A 12,943-nucleotide genomic window follows, 5' to 3' on the forward strand; every position below is an offset into this window, starting at 1 on the left:
ATGAAACTCAAGTTCAAAGTGATGGCAAACAAAATATTTTGAAACATGGCAAACCCCTGCCCCCACCTCTAGGCAAAAAGTCTTGATTGTTTTTTAAAAATGTTATTTTCAAGGTTGAATTTCAGAATTAATTAAACGGAAATTTTTGTCAGCTTGCCAAATACTTTAAACTTCTAAATAAATTAACTTAAATTTGTAGTTTATCATTAATTTAATTTTATTAATTGAACTAGTCATTTTGAAGCTCAAACTAATTTTAGGTTGTTAGCTAGAATATAGACCATGCTTTTCCCAGCTTGTTAGCTTTTTCACTTATTTAAGGAAAAATAAAGTTTAGACAAAGAAAAGTAAAGGTACACATTTGGATGTAATTTAAACCTCATTTTGATGACTGTTGGCCTAGTGATTATAGATTCTGTTCCAGTATTGTTTTCAATAATGGTGTTACTATAGCAACTAATATAAATGCATGCTTCAAGGGGAAAAAACAAAAAAACCTCTCACGATTATATTGTATATTGGGATGAAATTTTTCTTTATTAACTTTTATAACTTGCTCTAGACTTTGCAAAACTTTTTCCCAAAGAAATATTCTGAAGATCTTGTTACAAATACTTTTTTGCCCTCTTAATCTCATCATGTTTCTTGTATTGACAGTATGCTGCAATTAATTTAAATGGGAAAGATGTAGAAACAGTTTGTATCAGAAATCCTGTATCTTCTTTCTGTTATTTGTGTCTTACACAACACTCTGGAAGAAAGAAAGATTTATGCTTTCATGCTTCTGAAATGTATAAATGAATTTTGTTCCTATAAAAGTCAGTTAACTTTTATGTAATGTATTTTCTTTGTTAAAATGAAGATAGTGGTAAACATACTCGTCTGAGTCCTTGAGTATTGTTGGCATATTATTGTATGAACAAGTCGTTCATATAGTAATACATTAAAATTTTTTAAATTCATTAATTTATTTATTTTTGGCTGCATTGGGTCTTTGCTGCTGCAGCGGGCTTTTCTCTAGTTGCAGTGAGCAGAGGCTACTCTTCGTTGCAGTGCACAGGCTTCTTTTTGTGGTGGCTTCTCTTGTCACGGAGCACAGGCTCTAGGCGCGCAGGCTTCAGTAGTTGTCGCTCGTAGGCTCTAGAGCGCAGGCTCAGTAGTTGTGGCGCACAGGCTTAGTTGCTCCGCAGCATGTGGGATCTTCCCAGACCACGGCTTCAACCTGTGTCCCCTGCATTGGCAGGCAGACTCTTAACCACTGTGCCACCAGGGAAGTCCCTAAAATTTATCCATTAACTGATTTCATTGCAGATTTGGTAATAATTAAAAACTAGAAGTGGCATAAATGTGTTGATAAACTCTGAAGAGAATAATTAAATAGATGATAAAGTGTATCTATATAATGTACACACCTTGCAGCCATTAAAAACAATGAAAGTTTGTATTTAATGTAAAATAATGTTCATGGAAAGATATTAAGGCAGAAAGGTAGGTTTTAAATATAATACAATCCCATTTTTATGTGAAAATGTGTGCACACATGTGTGTTAAGTGTAAATGTGTGGAGGGATATACAACAAATGTTACCAGTAGTTATCTCTAGTTTTTATAATAGATATTAACATCGTTTCCATTAAAATTTTAAAAAATTATTTGAAAAGAAGGGATTGCTGTAGCCAGTAGAAGCAATATGATTGATTTTTTGGCTTGATGTTAGCAGGGAGGTAATGTTTTAGGAAAAGGGTCCAAAATTTTTTAATGATAAAAAACTAAGTCACATGCACTTTTCCTCTGACTTGTTGACATTTTAGTTGACTGTGGGTCAAAATGAAAGTTATTGCACGGGCAGAAGCTGAACCTCTACCATAATCTGACCTTAAAATTAGGCAATCATGTTTGACTTGATAGCATAGATCTTAAATCTGGAATTGGTGGGGAGAAGATATTTAAAGGTTTTAGGTTTTTTTTTTTTTTTTTTTGCGATACGCGGGCCTCTCACTGTTGTGGCCTCTCCCGTTGCGGAGCACAGGCTCCCGGACGCGCAGGCTCAGCGGCCATGGCTCACGGGCCCAGCCGCTCCGCGGCATGTGGGATCTTCCCGGACCGGGGCACGAACCCGTGTCCCCTGCATTGGCAGGCGGATTCTCAACCACTGCGCCACCAGGGTAAAGGTTTTAGAATGGGATTTCCTGAAATGAATATCTCCTCAAGGTGAAAATGGTAAAAACAGTTCATGTCAGGTTCAAGCTAAGCATGAACTGGCCTTTCACAAGTTTTTGTCTAGGAATTGTGTTTGTTTCAGTTTTTATATTTTCTTTTATTAAAAAATTAACACATACTTGTTTTTAAAAACTTCAGAAAGAACAAAAGTGTTAAAAAGAGAAAAAATAGACCTACTTAAGTTTTTCCTTCCCCTGGAATCCTTTAGGGAATTTTCTTTTTTTAAGAGAATAGTTCTGGGAAATGGAGGGCACTATACCTCAAGAAAACAGTCATTCTCATGGGCTTCCCTGGTGGCGCAGTGGTTGAGAATCCGCCTGCCGATGCAGGGGACACGGGTTTGTGCCCCGGTCCGGGAAGATCCCACATGCCGCTGAGCGGCTGGGCCCGTGAGCCATGGCCGCTGAGCCTGCGCGTCCGGAGCCTGTGCTCCGCAATGGGAGAGGCCACAACGGTGAGAGGCCCGCAAAAAAAAAAAAAAAAAAACAGTCATTCTTTACAGTGTGATAGAATGATCACTGGATAGGAGTCAGGAAATTTATCTTCTAGTCCCAGCTAGTCCTTAGCTCTGTGATTGAAAAAAGGTTACTTTGCCTCTGTGGACATCAGTTTCTACCAATTTCAAGATGATAAGTTTGGACTTTGAAATTATAGGATGCTAAGGACTAACTTGATAAAGCTCCCTGAAATCACAGACATTTTTAAAAGGGTGTATATGGGTGTGTTTGTGTGTATGTGTGTGCATGTATGCACATTGCATACATGCATTTCTGGAAAGGCTTTTTTTCTAACCATAAAAAGTAGTTAATGTATGGGTCGTGGTATTTATAATTGAGAAATAAACGTTACACTTGATTGACATAGTGTTTATTTCCAAAGAATTGGGTATGTCATTTATTCCTGCTATTCTTATCTCAACCCGTTACATATGTGATGGTAGAATATTTCATCCATGTTTAACTTATAGTCATAACTAGATTAAGTTATTATCCAGTATTATGGAGAAACCACACAGCTGAAAAATAACTTCAGTTCCTAGCACATAGTTCTCCTGGTCTTTCCCTTAGGTTGCTGTCTTAGAGAAATGAAATGATTTTTGACTATGGTTAAGAACATCACCTATTGTCAGACAGAAGTAAAATTAGGGACTATCTGTAGAACATTTCTACCTTGTAATTTATTTGGTATTTTGTAGAACAGCTGACTTTCCTAATTGTACTTGGCATGGTCACTTGCTAAAAATATTAGTCAATGTTATCTGGTTTTATTACATACCTCTCTCCTGAGTCATGCTTGGGGGCTAAGCATGGGAGACAAACATCTAAGGAAGCATTATCTTTTAACAGAATTTAATTCAGACTGTCCTATCTCCCTGCCTGCCTGGTCAGTAACTCTGAACTTTGGAGATCTATCTAGTGATGATAAACCTGCTCTATATGTCATAGGCCAGAGAAGTCAGCTTTGATGGCAGACTTCTACACTGGTGCAGGAGGGAAATGTTTACTTAACATTTTAAAAGAACTAAACTTATTAACATATATGTGTTCCACCAGTAGACTTTCTTGAGCCCTCTTGTTTGTATGGTCTTTTAATGTTTTAAATGAAAGAGATAGCACATGCCTTCAAAATGAATTATAAAATCTCAATTACAGCTGTATCCATTAAGAAAATCAGTTCCTTTTCTTTCGTGAAATTATGAAGTGATTATTTATTGAGGTAGCAAGATAAAAAGTTTGTTAACATGATACCAAATATCAGAATGTTTGGAATTGGTGTCAGCATTTGCTGTTGTACAGAAAAAAACTTAGGGCCTCATCAGCTGAATTTTTCATCTTGAGTTATTTAACAAACATTTGAGCCCCTACCCTGTCTTGGACGCTATACTCTAGGTATGGCTGAAGATGGAAAGGCAAAATTCTTTTCAAGTCTGGGCTTTGTCTATGCTAAACTTGTGGAGGCATTAAGCATTATTAGATGCAGATTGTTTAAATTTAATGTGCTATATACCTCACTGTACCTTCCTTTGGCCAGTCAAATATTATTTACGTTCTTTCACTAAGTTCACACTCAATTTAGAAAGTGTGTTCCAAGGAAACTTGTTGTTAGAAGCTATGGAAAATCCTTTTGTAAAGTGAATTAATTTACCTTTTATATATATCCATGTTTTCATCTTTTACTTCTTAATAAACAACTTGTGAATATTTTAATTTTTTATTAGCAAGTAACATACCCATGGTTCACTTTAACCCCCTGCCCCCCAAATCTCCATTTGTGTGTGTCTCTCTCATAATCATAATCACACAGAGCAGGAGTTTGGTGTTCTTACTGAGTATATAAATGATCCCAATTTTTAAGCTTTTAGTTTTTTTAACCTTAAAAGACTGGCTTAAGACATTATGACTTTAAAAAAAAGACACTATGATAGTAAATTGATAAATGGTATATATCAGTTTAAATTTGAACCATGGGTCCTTACAGTATAATTTATATTTGACCTTCTTACAGTTGAAATATGAGGATTGTATGTTCCAGTTAAACTGTTCTGTAGCTGTTTTGATTAATTTAGGTTTGGTTTTTCTTAGTATAGTGGTTGGTAGATAAAGTGATTATGAAAATAAAGTTGTTAAACATGTATGAACAGGAGTAGCCATGATTTTTAGCAGTCATTCATTCAGTGTAATCTCTGAGTTAAGCAGACTTCTGTTAGCATTTTTTTATCAACTCAGAATACAGCACAAAACAAAATGCATATAAAAAATAGAAAAAAGTTGGAGGAAAAAACTTTGAAAGATGAAAAGTAGTCATTAAAAAATTGAGCCCCTAAAACATGCTATATAAACATAACATTCTTACGTAAGAGGCTGGTGTTGCATGTATTGTGAATGTTTTCTAGGTAATTTATCATATATATCAGAAATATGTATAGCAGCTAGTTTCTAGCTTCTAGTCTAACAGTAGACCAAAGAACTATGGAGATATGATCCAGAGGGAGAAAATAATTTTTATTTCAACCCCTCTAAACAGGACACCATACTTGCAGAACTTCTTCAGATACATAAAGAACACATTGTAGGATATCATGAACATGATTCTCTCTTGGACCACAAAGAAGAAGAAGAGTTGACTGAAGAAGAAAGAAAAGCAGCTTGGGCTGAGTATGAAGCAGAGAAGAAGGTAGTTCATTTGAAATGCTTTTTTTTTAATGTTAGTCATTTAAAAGAACAATGGGGGAAGAAAAGCATCACATTTGGAACAGGTAGTAATGTAGTGAATCTTCAAGAACAGTCTCCAAGTATGAGACTCTGTTTATGGGCTTTTTGGAGCCTTTGGTGATAGAGTGGGAGGAGAGGAGAGAAGAAAATATTTTCCCCTTAAAGAGTAGTAACCTCATTTCTGATTAGCACTTGCTAAATTGAGAGATTAGTGGGAAGCTATATATTTAGCATCACTTAACTTCCATCAACACCCTCACAGTAGTAATGGACATATAGGAGCTTAGAGTTTGGAGGTAGGAGTAAATGTTGCTTTAGCATGTGTACCATGAAATCTAAGTTTTGACTGATTATCAGAACACAAAAATACTCCATTATTAGACATTAGTGTCAATCTCCAGCAGCAACTTTATTTAAAATAGTTCTACATCTGTTTTAAACACCACCCCCACTTGAGCAAAAATATTCCTGAGCATATGGGAAACCTTATCCTAATGCCTGAATCCTTTTTAAACTCATTGTACCAAACTTCTTTAACATTGTGATTTTAGTAGTCTCATCAGAATTCTCTGAGTTGCCCCATTCTGTGGGAATTATCAGAAAAAGAGTACACCTTTAGGGGTTAAAGCTTTCTATGTAAGAAGATCTTGGTTTCGGGTGAAAAGGGTGTTTTGTTTGTGTGTGAAAGAGTGTTAATAATTTCCTAGATCTGAGAATGTGGATTTTTTTCTAAACCAGTAGGTGATGTAGAATTTCAAGTTTTAAATCACAATGTGGAAAGTGCATAATTTTTTGTTTTTAGGGACTGACCATGCGTTTCAACATACCAACTGGGACCAATTTACCCCCTGTCAGTTTCAACTCTCAAACTCCTTATATTCCTTTCAATTTGGGAGCCCTGTCAGCAATGAGTAATCAACAGCTGGAGGTAAGTTGTGAAGTACAAAAGTAGTTTAACTTGAATTAAAGGCAATTTCAAGTGCCCTGTTGTTGAAGGTTCCCTATGCTGGAATATCACATTCTCCAAAAGATTACCTCTGAATAGACCAAGAAATTTTTCTTTTATTTGTTGACCTTTTTGAACCAGCATAGTATAATAAAATGTGGTTTGTTCAGAGCACAGGGGAATCAGGCCTTGAATTAATGTAGTTTGAATAATTTTAATTAAGGAACAATAGGGCAGCTGACTGTTTAGGGAAATAGCACTTTCTTCAGTTATAAAATATTTTGAATAAGCAGGATAAATACACACATTGATTTATATTCTAATGCAGTGTAGATGCAACATTAAGTATACAATAATGCACAGTATTATGAAATAAGTATTTAAAACTAGAATCAGTTATGATTTAAATAAGAAGGACTAGGTTTTAATATACCAATAATTTAATAATTTGTGGTTTTCTTTTTAAAATGTGCTTATGGAGTCATTTAAATTATTAAAATATTGATGCAATAGAACCCAAACTTTTATCTTCCTAACAAGACCCTCACTGATGAGTTTTACTCCATTTTATTGATGCTGAATTTTGCTGTTCTTTTCAATTATTTAAAGTTTTAAGACCCAGTGATATAAATTGGCAAGAGAAAGGATCCCTATACTTTAAAACTATGCTGTCTTTTACATGCCCTTATAAAGTTATTTCTTGCATTCTTCTAGGACCTCATTAATCAAGGAAGAGAAAAAGTTGTGGAAGCAACAAACAGTGTGACAGCAGTGAGGATTCAGCCTCTTGAAGATATAATTTCAGCTGTAGTAAGTTAATTGGCAATTGTTTATTCCAACTTGCAGTTTGTGTTCTTCCCCCCCATTTGTTTTAATTTTTAATTGTTGTTTGATTCACTACTTCCATGGGGAAAAGAGCATAATCCTTATAACTTGATTTGCAACAGTAAAATACTAATAAACTGGATAATAGTGCCAAACTATATATAATTCAGTTTTACCTGGATGTTGGCACAAAAGAGAAATGTAAAATCTAAGAACTGGGAAATCAGTTAATCATAGAAATGTGTGCAGTGTTTACATAAATGTACTTTAATTACCAGTTGCATGAATTAAATCCAAATAGTTTTATTCCAGACGTAGGTAACCCTTGTACAACAGTGGACAACTTAGTACCCTGCTTTTACATCATTGTTTTCTTTAGAAAAGAGTAAAGGAAAAGGAAGAAAAAACTTTAAAAATCCTCAATATCTTTAAGTACCTTAATTATTTTTTCTCAATTCTACTGCAATAAGGAGTAAATAGAAACTTTTCTTTTAGTGGAAGGAAAACATGAATCTCTCAGAGGCCCAGGTACAGGCGTTAGCATTAAGTAGACAAGCCAGCCAGGAGCTTGATGTTAAACGAAGAGAAGCAATCTACAATGATGTATTGACAAAACAACAGATGGTAAGAATTTGGACTATCTCTAGGTTATGTTTAATTTTCTTGAATTTATAATAATCAGTTTGTGTGACATCTGTGTCAGTAACCATTCCCTCATGTGGACAGATGGATGGTCATTGATTATTCCCAGAGAAACTTTATCCAAAAACCTAGTAATGTCAAATAAAGGTAATGTCTTTTGTTGCAAAGGAGCAACAACTTCCCAAATGGGTCTCCTTGAAGTTTACATAGACTCTCTACCATATAATTTTATTTTTGTATATTCTGGACATCTAAAAAGGAATTTTTGCCATACTTTTTACCACATTTACTATTTTTAAACAACTTCCACAAATATGTATACTTCTTAATATATTTAATTTGAGATAAAAAGTGGAGCTATAAATGATACATGACACAGGTTCCTACTAAATTATGTAATTCTTTAAAAGACTAGCATATTCCAGGATCCTTGATCATCTTTCCTAGCATGATCTTTGCCAGCCATCTGCCTTGCACTGGGAAATTTCAACTCTTGACACCAGGGAATCAATTTCTGTGGCATGAATTTTACTTAGAAAGCACTGTGGAATTATGTGGTTTTAAATTATCTTAGGAAATTTGAGCCATTCCAAGTAGGAATTATTCCCACTGCAAGTGCCTTTTCCCTTGGGTGTTTGTCACTAAAAATGTTTGTCTGTCATCAGGTGAAATATTCAAAAGAATGACAAAGAAAGGAGACTTAACAAAAAAGTGCTGTAACTAATACTTGAGACTAATCACAGTGCAGGATGGGTTACTATGGCAACTAACCTAAATGCTGCTTGCACTACAATAGTCAAGTCATTAAGAGAATTTAGCCCTAAATGGTGTTACTAACCGGTTTCTACAGTAATGGTCCTGTGAATGCCATCAAATTAGTAATGGTGATAACAATAATGTGTTTTCCTTTTGGTATGGTACCCCCTTAACAAATTGATTTTAACTCAAAACTTGATACTGCCTCTTTGAGACAGGTCATGCACTTGTAACAGCTCTCTTTTCTCTCTTTAGTTAATCAGCTGTGTTCAGCGAATACTTATGAACCGAAGGCTCCAGCAGCAGTACAATCAGCAGCAACAGCAGCAGATGACTTATCAACAAGCAACACTGGGTCACCTCATGATGCCAAAGCCTCCAAATTTAATCATGAATCCTCCTAACTACCAGCAGATTGATATGAGAGGAATGTATCAGTCAGTGGCTGGTGGTATGCAGCCACCACCATTACAGCGTGCACCACCCCCAATGAGAAGCAAAAATCCAGGACCTTCCCAAGGGAAATCAATGTGATTTTGCACTAAAAGCTTAAAAGATTGCTAAAATCATAGAAAGATCTTTTATTTTTTTAGGAATCAATGACTTAACAGAACTCAACTGTATAAATAGTTTGGTCCCCTTAAATGGCAATCTTCCATATTAGTTTTAAATTTTTTTTAATAGGGCATACCATTTCTTCCTGACATTTGTCAGTGATGTTGCCTAGAATCTTCTTACACACACTGAGTACAGAAGATCTTTCAAATTGTTTTCAGTGAAAACAAGACCTTCCATAACAGTAACAACTCCACAGATTTCCTCTCTAAATTTTTATGCCTGCTTTTAGCGACCATAAAGTTGTCATAAATTAATAAATTTATGAAAGAATACAGATTTATATATTCATTCTTTACATATAAAAACACACAGCTGAGTTCTTAGAGTTGATTCCTCAAGTTATGAAATACTTTTGTATTAATTAATCCATTTCTTGATAAAAGTGATTGAAATGGTTTTAATGTTCTTTTGACTGAAGTCTGAAACTGGGCTCCTGCTTTATCATATCTGTGACTGAAAATTAGAAACTGAGGGTTATCTTTGACACAGAATTGTGTGCAATATTCTTAAATACTACTGCTCTAAAACTTGGAGGAGTCTTGCAGTTATCTTAGCATTGTATAAACAGCCTTAAGTACAGCTTAAGAAGAGAATTCCTTTTTCTTCTGTAGTCTTTCTGCCATTTTTTATTTTCAGTTATATGTGCTGAAATAATTACTGGTAAAATTTCAGGGTTGTGGATTATCTTCCACACAAGAATTTTCTCTCTCCTGGCACTAATATAAAGCACATCTCTTAACTGCTTGGTGTCAGTGCTAGTGCTTCATCCTGTTGCTGGCAGTGGGATGTGGACTAACAAAATCAAGTTCTAGCATTTTAGGAGGTTAAGGATGATGTTGTGGTTGTTAGCTTCACACCCTGTTTTATAAACAACATCAAAATGGCAGAACCATTGCTGACTTTAAGTTCACATGAGAAATGTGCTTTAAAACAATTCCCAGTACTGTCAGTATTGTGAAGTAATTCCTCCTAAAGATAAGGTTCACTGGCTTCTATGCTCTTCTTCTTTTCTCTCATCAGTATGTTCTTTTTTCCCAACTACGTTTTCTTACGTAAATTATGTTTCAAAGCTCGATGTTTTTTTTTTTTTTTTTTTTAGTTTAGGTCTGTGAGGCAATTTTCTGATCAAAATTAATTCATCTCTAATGCCCTTTTATGAGGTTTTACTAGAAAGTCATTACATTGTCGTTTTTCTTAATCCAGGTCTGTAAAAATGACTTATAAGCTTATTCATGTACAATTTGGTTGCTTGAGTTTCTTAAAGAAAAAGATTATGAGACTATGAGAGTCAACTCAACATGGCGAAACCATTTTTGAGATGGTGACGTAACATGTAGTGGAAATAGCCAACGAATTCCAAAAAAGAGAAAGCTGGGTGGAGGATCTAAACTAGGTATCACTGGTTTAGAATGAGGAATGAGTTTAACATTAGCTAAAACTGTTTTGAATTGTTAGGATGATTAAGAGATTTCCACTTTGACTATTAAAAACTAGTGGTAAACATCCAAGAGTACTAAGTTTGTCAAATAGAATTTTGAGGTTTGGTGGATCCACCCTCCACCTTCCTGTGGTAAGTTATCACTAACAAATTCCATGTATTTGGATATTATGCCAGCCATATAATCAAATTTATTCAATTGGTGTGTGTGGGGGGGTGTTTTTACTTTAGAAGAAATGAAAGAGACAAGATTTATGAGATAAATATTTGAAGACAGTATACTTTGGCCAACTGTTATCAGTTGGTATTTCTACAAGTCCAGAATACTTTAAACCTGATTTACTAGACCTTTGAACTTTCATCATGGTCTGATTGCTTGCTCAAAGACATAGGTGTCAAAATTTTAAGCGACCTTTTAAACCTTTTTCTCATGAATGAAACTATGACTTAAAGAATAATACATAGAAGAATAAATTGGAAATAAGAGAGTTTGAGATAAAACTTGGACCACTTTGCATACTCTTCTTCACTTGACATTTTAGCTACATAATACGTACTTTGAGTATAACATCAAGCTTTAACAAATATTTAAAGACAAAATTACATCAATAAGATACTAAAAGGCTCATTTTTATATTTGTTTTAGATGTTTTAAATAGTTGCAATGGCTTAAAAAAATGACGATTTAAAATGTTGCTTGTAATACAGTTTTGCCTGCTAAATTTTCCACATTTTGTAACCTGTTTTATTTCTTTGGGTGTAAAGCGTTTTTGCTTAGTATTGTGATATTGTATATGTTTTGTCCCAGTTGTATAGTAATGTTTCAGTCCATCATCCAGCTTTGGCTGCTGAAATCATACAGCTGTGAAGACTTGCCTTTGTTTCTGTTAGACTGCTTTTCAGTTCCGTATTGAGTATCTTAAGTACTGTAGAAAAGATGTCACTTCTTCCTTTAAGGCTGTTTTGTAATATATATAAGGACTGGAATTGTGTTTTTAAAGAAAAGCATTCAAGTATGACAATAATACTATCTGTGTTTTCACCATTCAAAGTGCTGTTTAGTAGTTGAAACTTAAACTATTTAATGTCATTTAATAAAGTGACCAAAATGTGTTGTGCTCTTTATTGCATTTTCACAGCTTTGAAAATCTGTGCACATATTGTTTCATAGAAAATGTATAGCTTTTTATGTGCTGTTTAATGGTGGTTCTTTTGCACATTTAGTTATTTAATATTGGGAGGTCTAGAAGTTTGGTTTTTAAATCTGTTATATACTAAATTCTGTAAAAGGAAATCTCAAACCTCAAAAATAATTTACATCCCAGGAAGTCTATGTGTGTTTGTGTTAGTTTTGGTTGTCTGTGTGTAATCCAGTACCATTTCCTGCTTCCCAAATGCTGTGTCACTCATTTAAGTCAAGCAGAGCTACAACTCCACACTTGATACAAAAGCTGCTTACTATCTCGGAGCAATAGCAGGTTGATGGAAACCTTGTTACCTGACCTCCAAAGAAGGTGAATATTTTGTAGTCTTCCCTTAGCTATGCCCATTCTCCCTCTAGTACCATAAAGTCAGATACATATTTCTGTACCCTAAACAAAACTTTAAAGACAATTAACTACATACCCCAGTAAAATTGTTTCCTTTGAGGGTGGCATGTTGTGAGATATTTTAACAGTAAAATAGGTCATCCTTTTACATGCTTATTTCACTAAAAATTATGTTCAGGTTATTCCCCACCTTAGTTCACCAGACTTAATCTCAAGTGACTTTTGGCTATCTCCAAATCAAATCTACCCTTAGAGATGAAAGTTCTTCCACCATTGATTTTTTTTCAAAAGTATGTAATCTTTGCCAGTCTCAAAGGAGTGACCAAGTTTCAGAAATGCTTTTTGTCTGTGCAACATTTTATATATGCTGTTATATGGAAGTAAATAAAAATTTAAAATCCAAAATATATACTGTTTCTAAGCTCAATATCTGCCAAGGTAACCAAACTACCCACATCACTCATGTTGGATCTAATAAGAGAATGGCCCTTGCGGCCCCTAGTTTTACTCCCCAGAGTATGTACTACCATAAAATTTCTTTACAATATATACTGCCACCCTCTCTTTGGAATAACCTTCCTGACACCATTGTGCCTACTTGGCTGACTATGGAAATCACTCTTCCTCCCCCCACTCTAGGGATCTGTCTTTCTGATAGTGACCACTGCATACCTTCACCAAAGGAGGTGTGACAAGGAAGGCAGCATATAAATTGACACCTTTATTGAAAACAATA

General features: G+C 34.8%; 1 protein-coding gene across 21 annotated transcripts in view; it reads left to right on the plus strand.

The window, feature by feature from the left end:
* Positions 1-12,608, plus strand: part of ATRX (ATRX chromatin remodeler) — a 253,199-nt gene extending 240,591 nt beyond the window's left edge. For 20 of the 21 annotated variants that reach the window (XM_059050734.2, XM_059050736.2, XM_059050742.2 and 17 more), the window contains 5 exons: positions 5,245-5,394; positions 6,235-6,360; positions 7,093-7,188; positions 7,699-7,827; positions 8,857-12,608. In XM_059050734.2, the coding sequence (XP_058906717.1) occupies positions 5,245-5,394; positions 6,235-6,360; positions 7,093-7,188; positions 7,699-7,827; positions 8,857-9,135 (780 nt within the window). In that variant the 3' untranslated portion in view covers positions 9,136-12,608. The remainder of the gene's footprint in view (positions 1-5,244; positions 5,395-6,234; positions 6,361-7,092; positions 7,189-7,698; positions 7,828-8,856) is intronic. The other variant, XR_010838695.1, reaches the window with a different exon arrangement.
* The last annotated feature ends 335 nt before the right edge of the window (positions 12,609-12,943 follow it).

Source organism: Kogia breviceps, chromosome X (assembly GCF_026419965.1).
Source record: "Kogia breviceps isolate mKogBre1 chromosome X, mKogBre1 haplotype 1, whole genome shotgun sequence".
NCBI lineage: Eukaryota > Metazoa > Chordata > Mammalia > Artiodactyla > Physeteridae > Kogia > Kogia breviceps.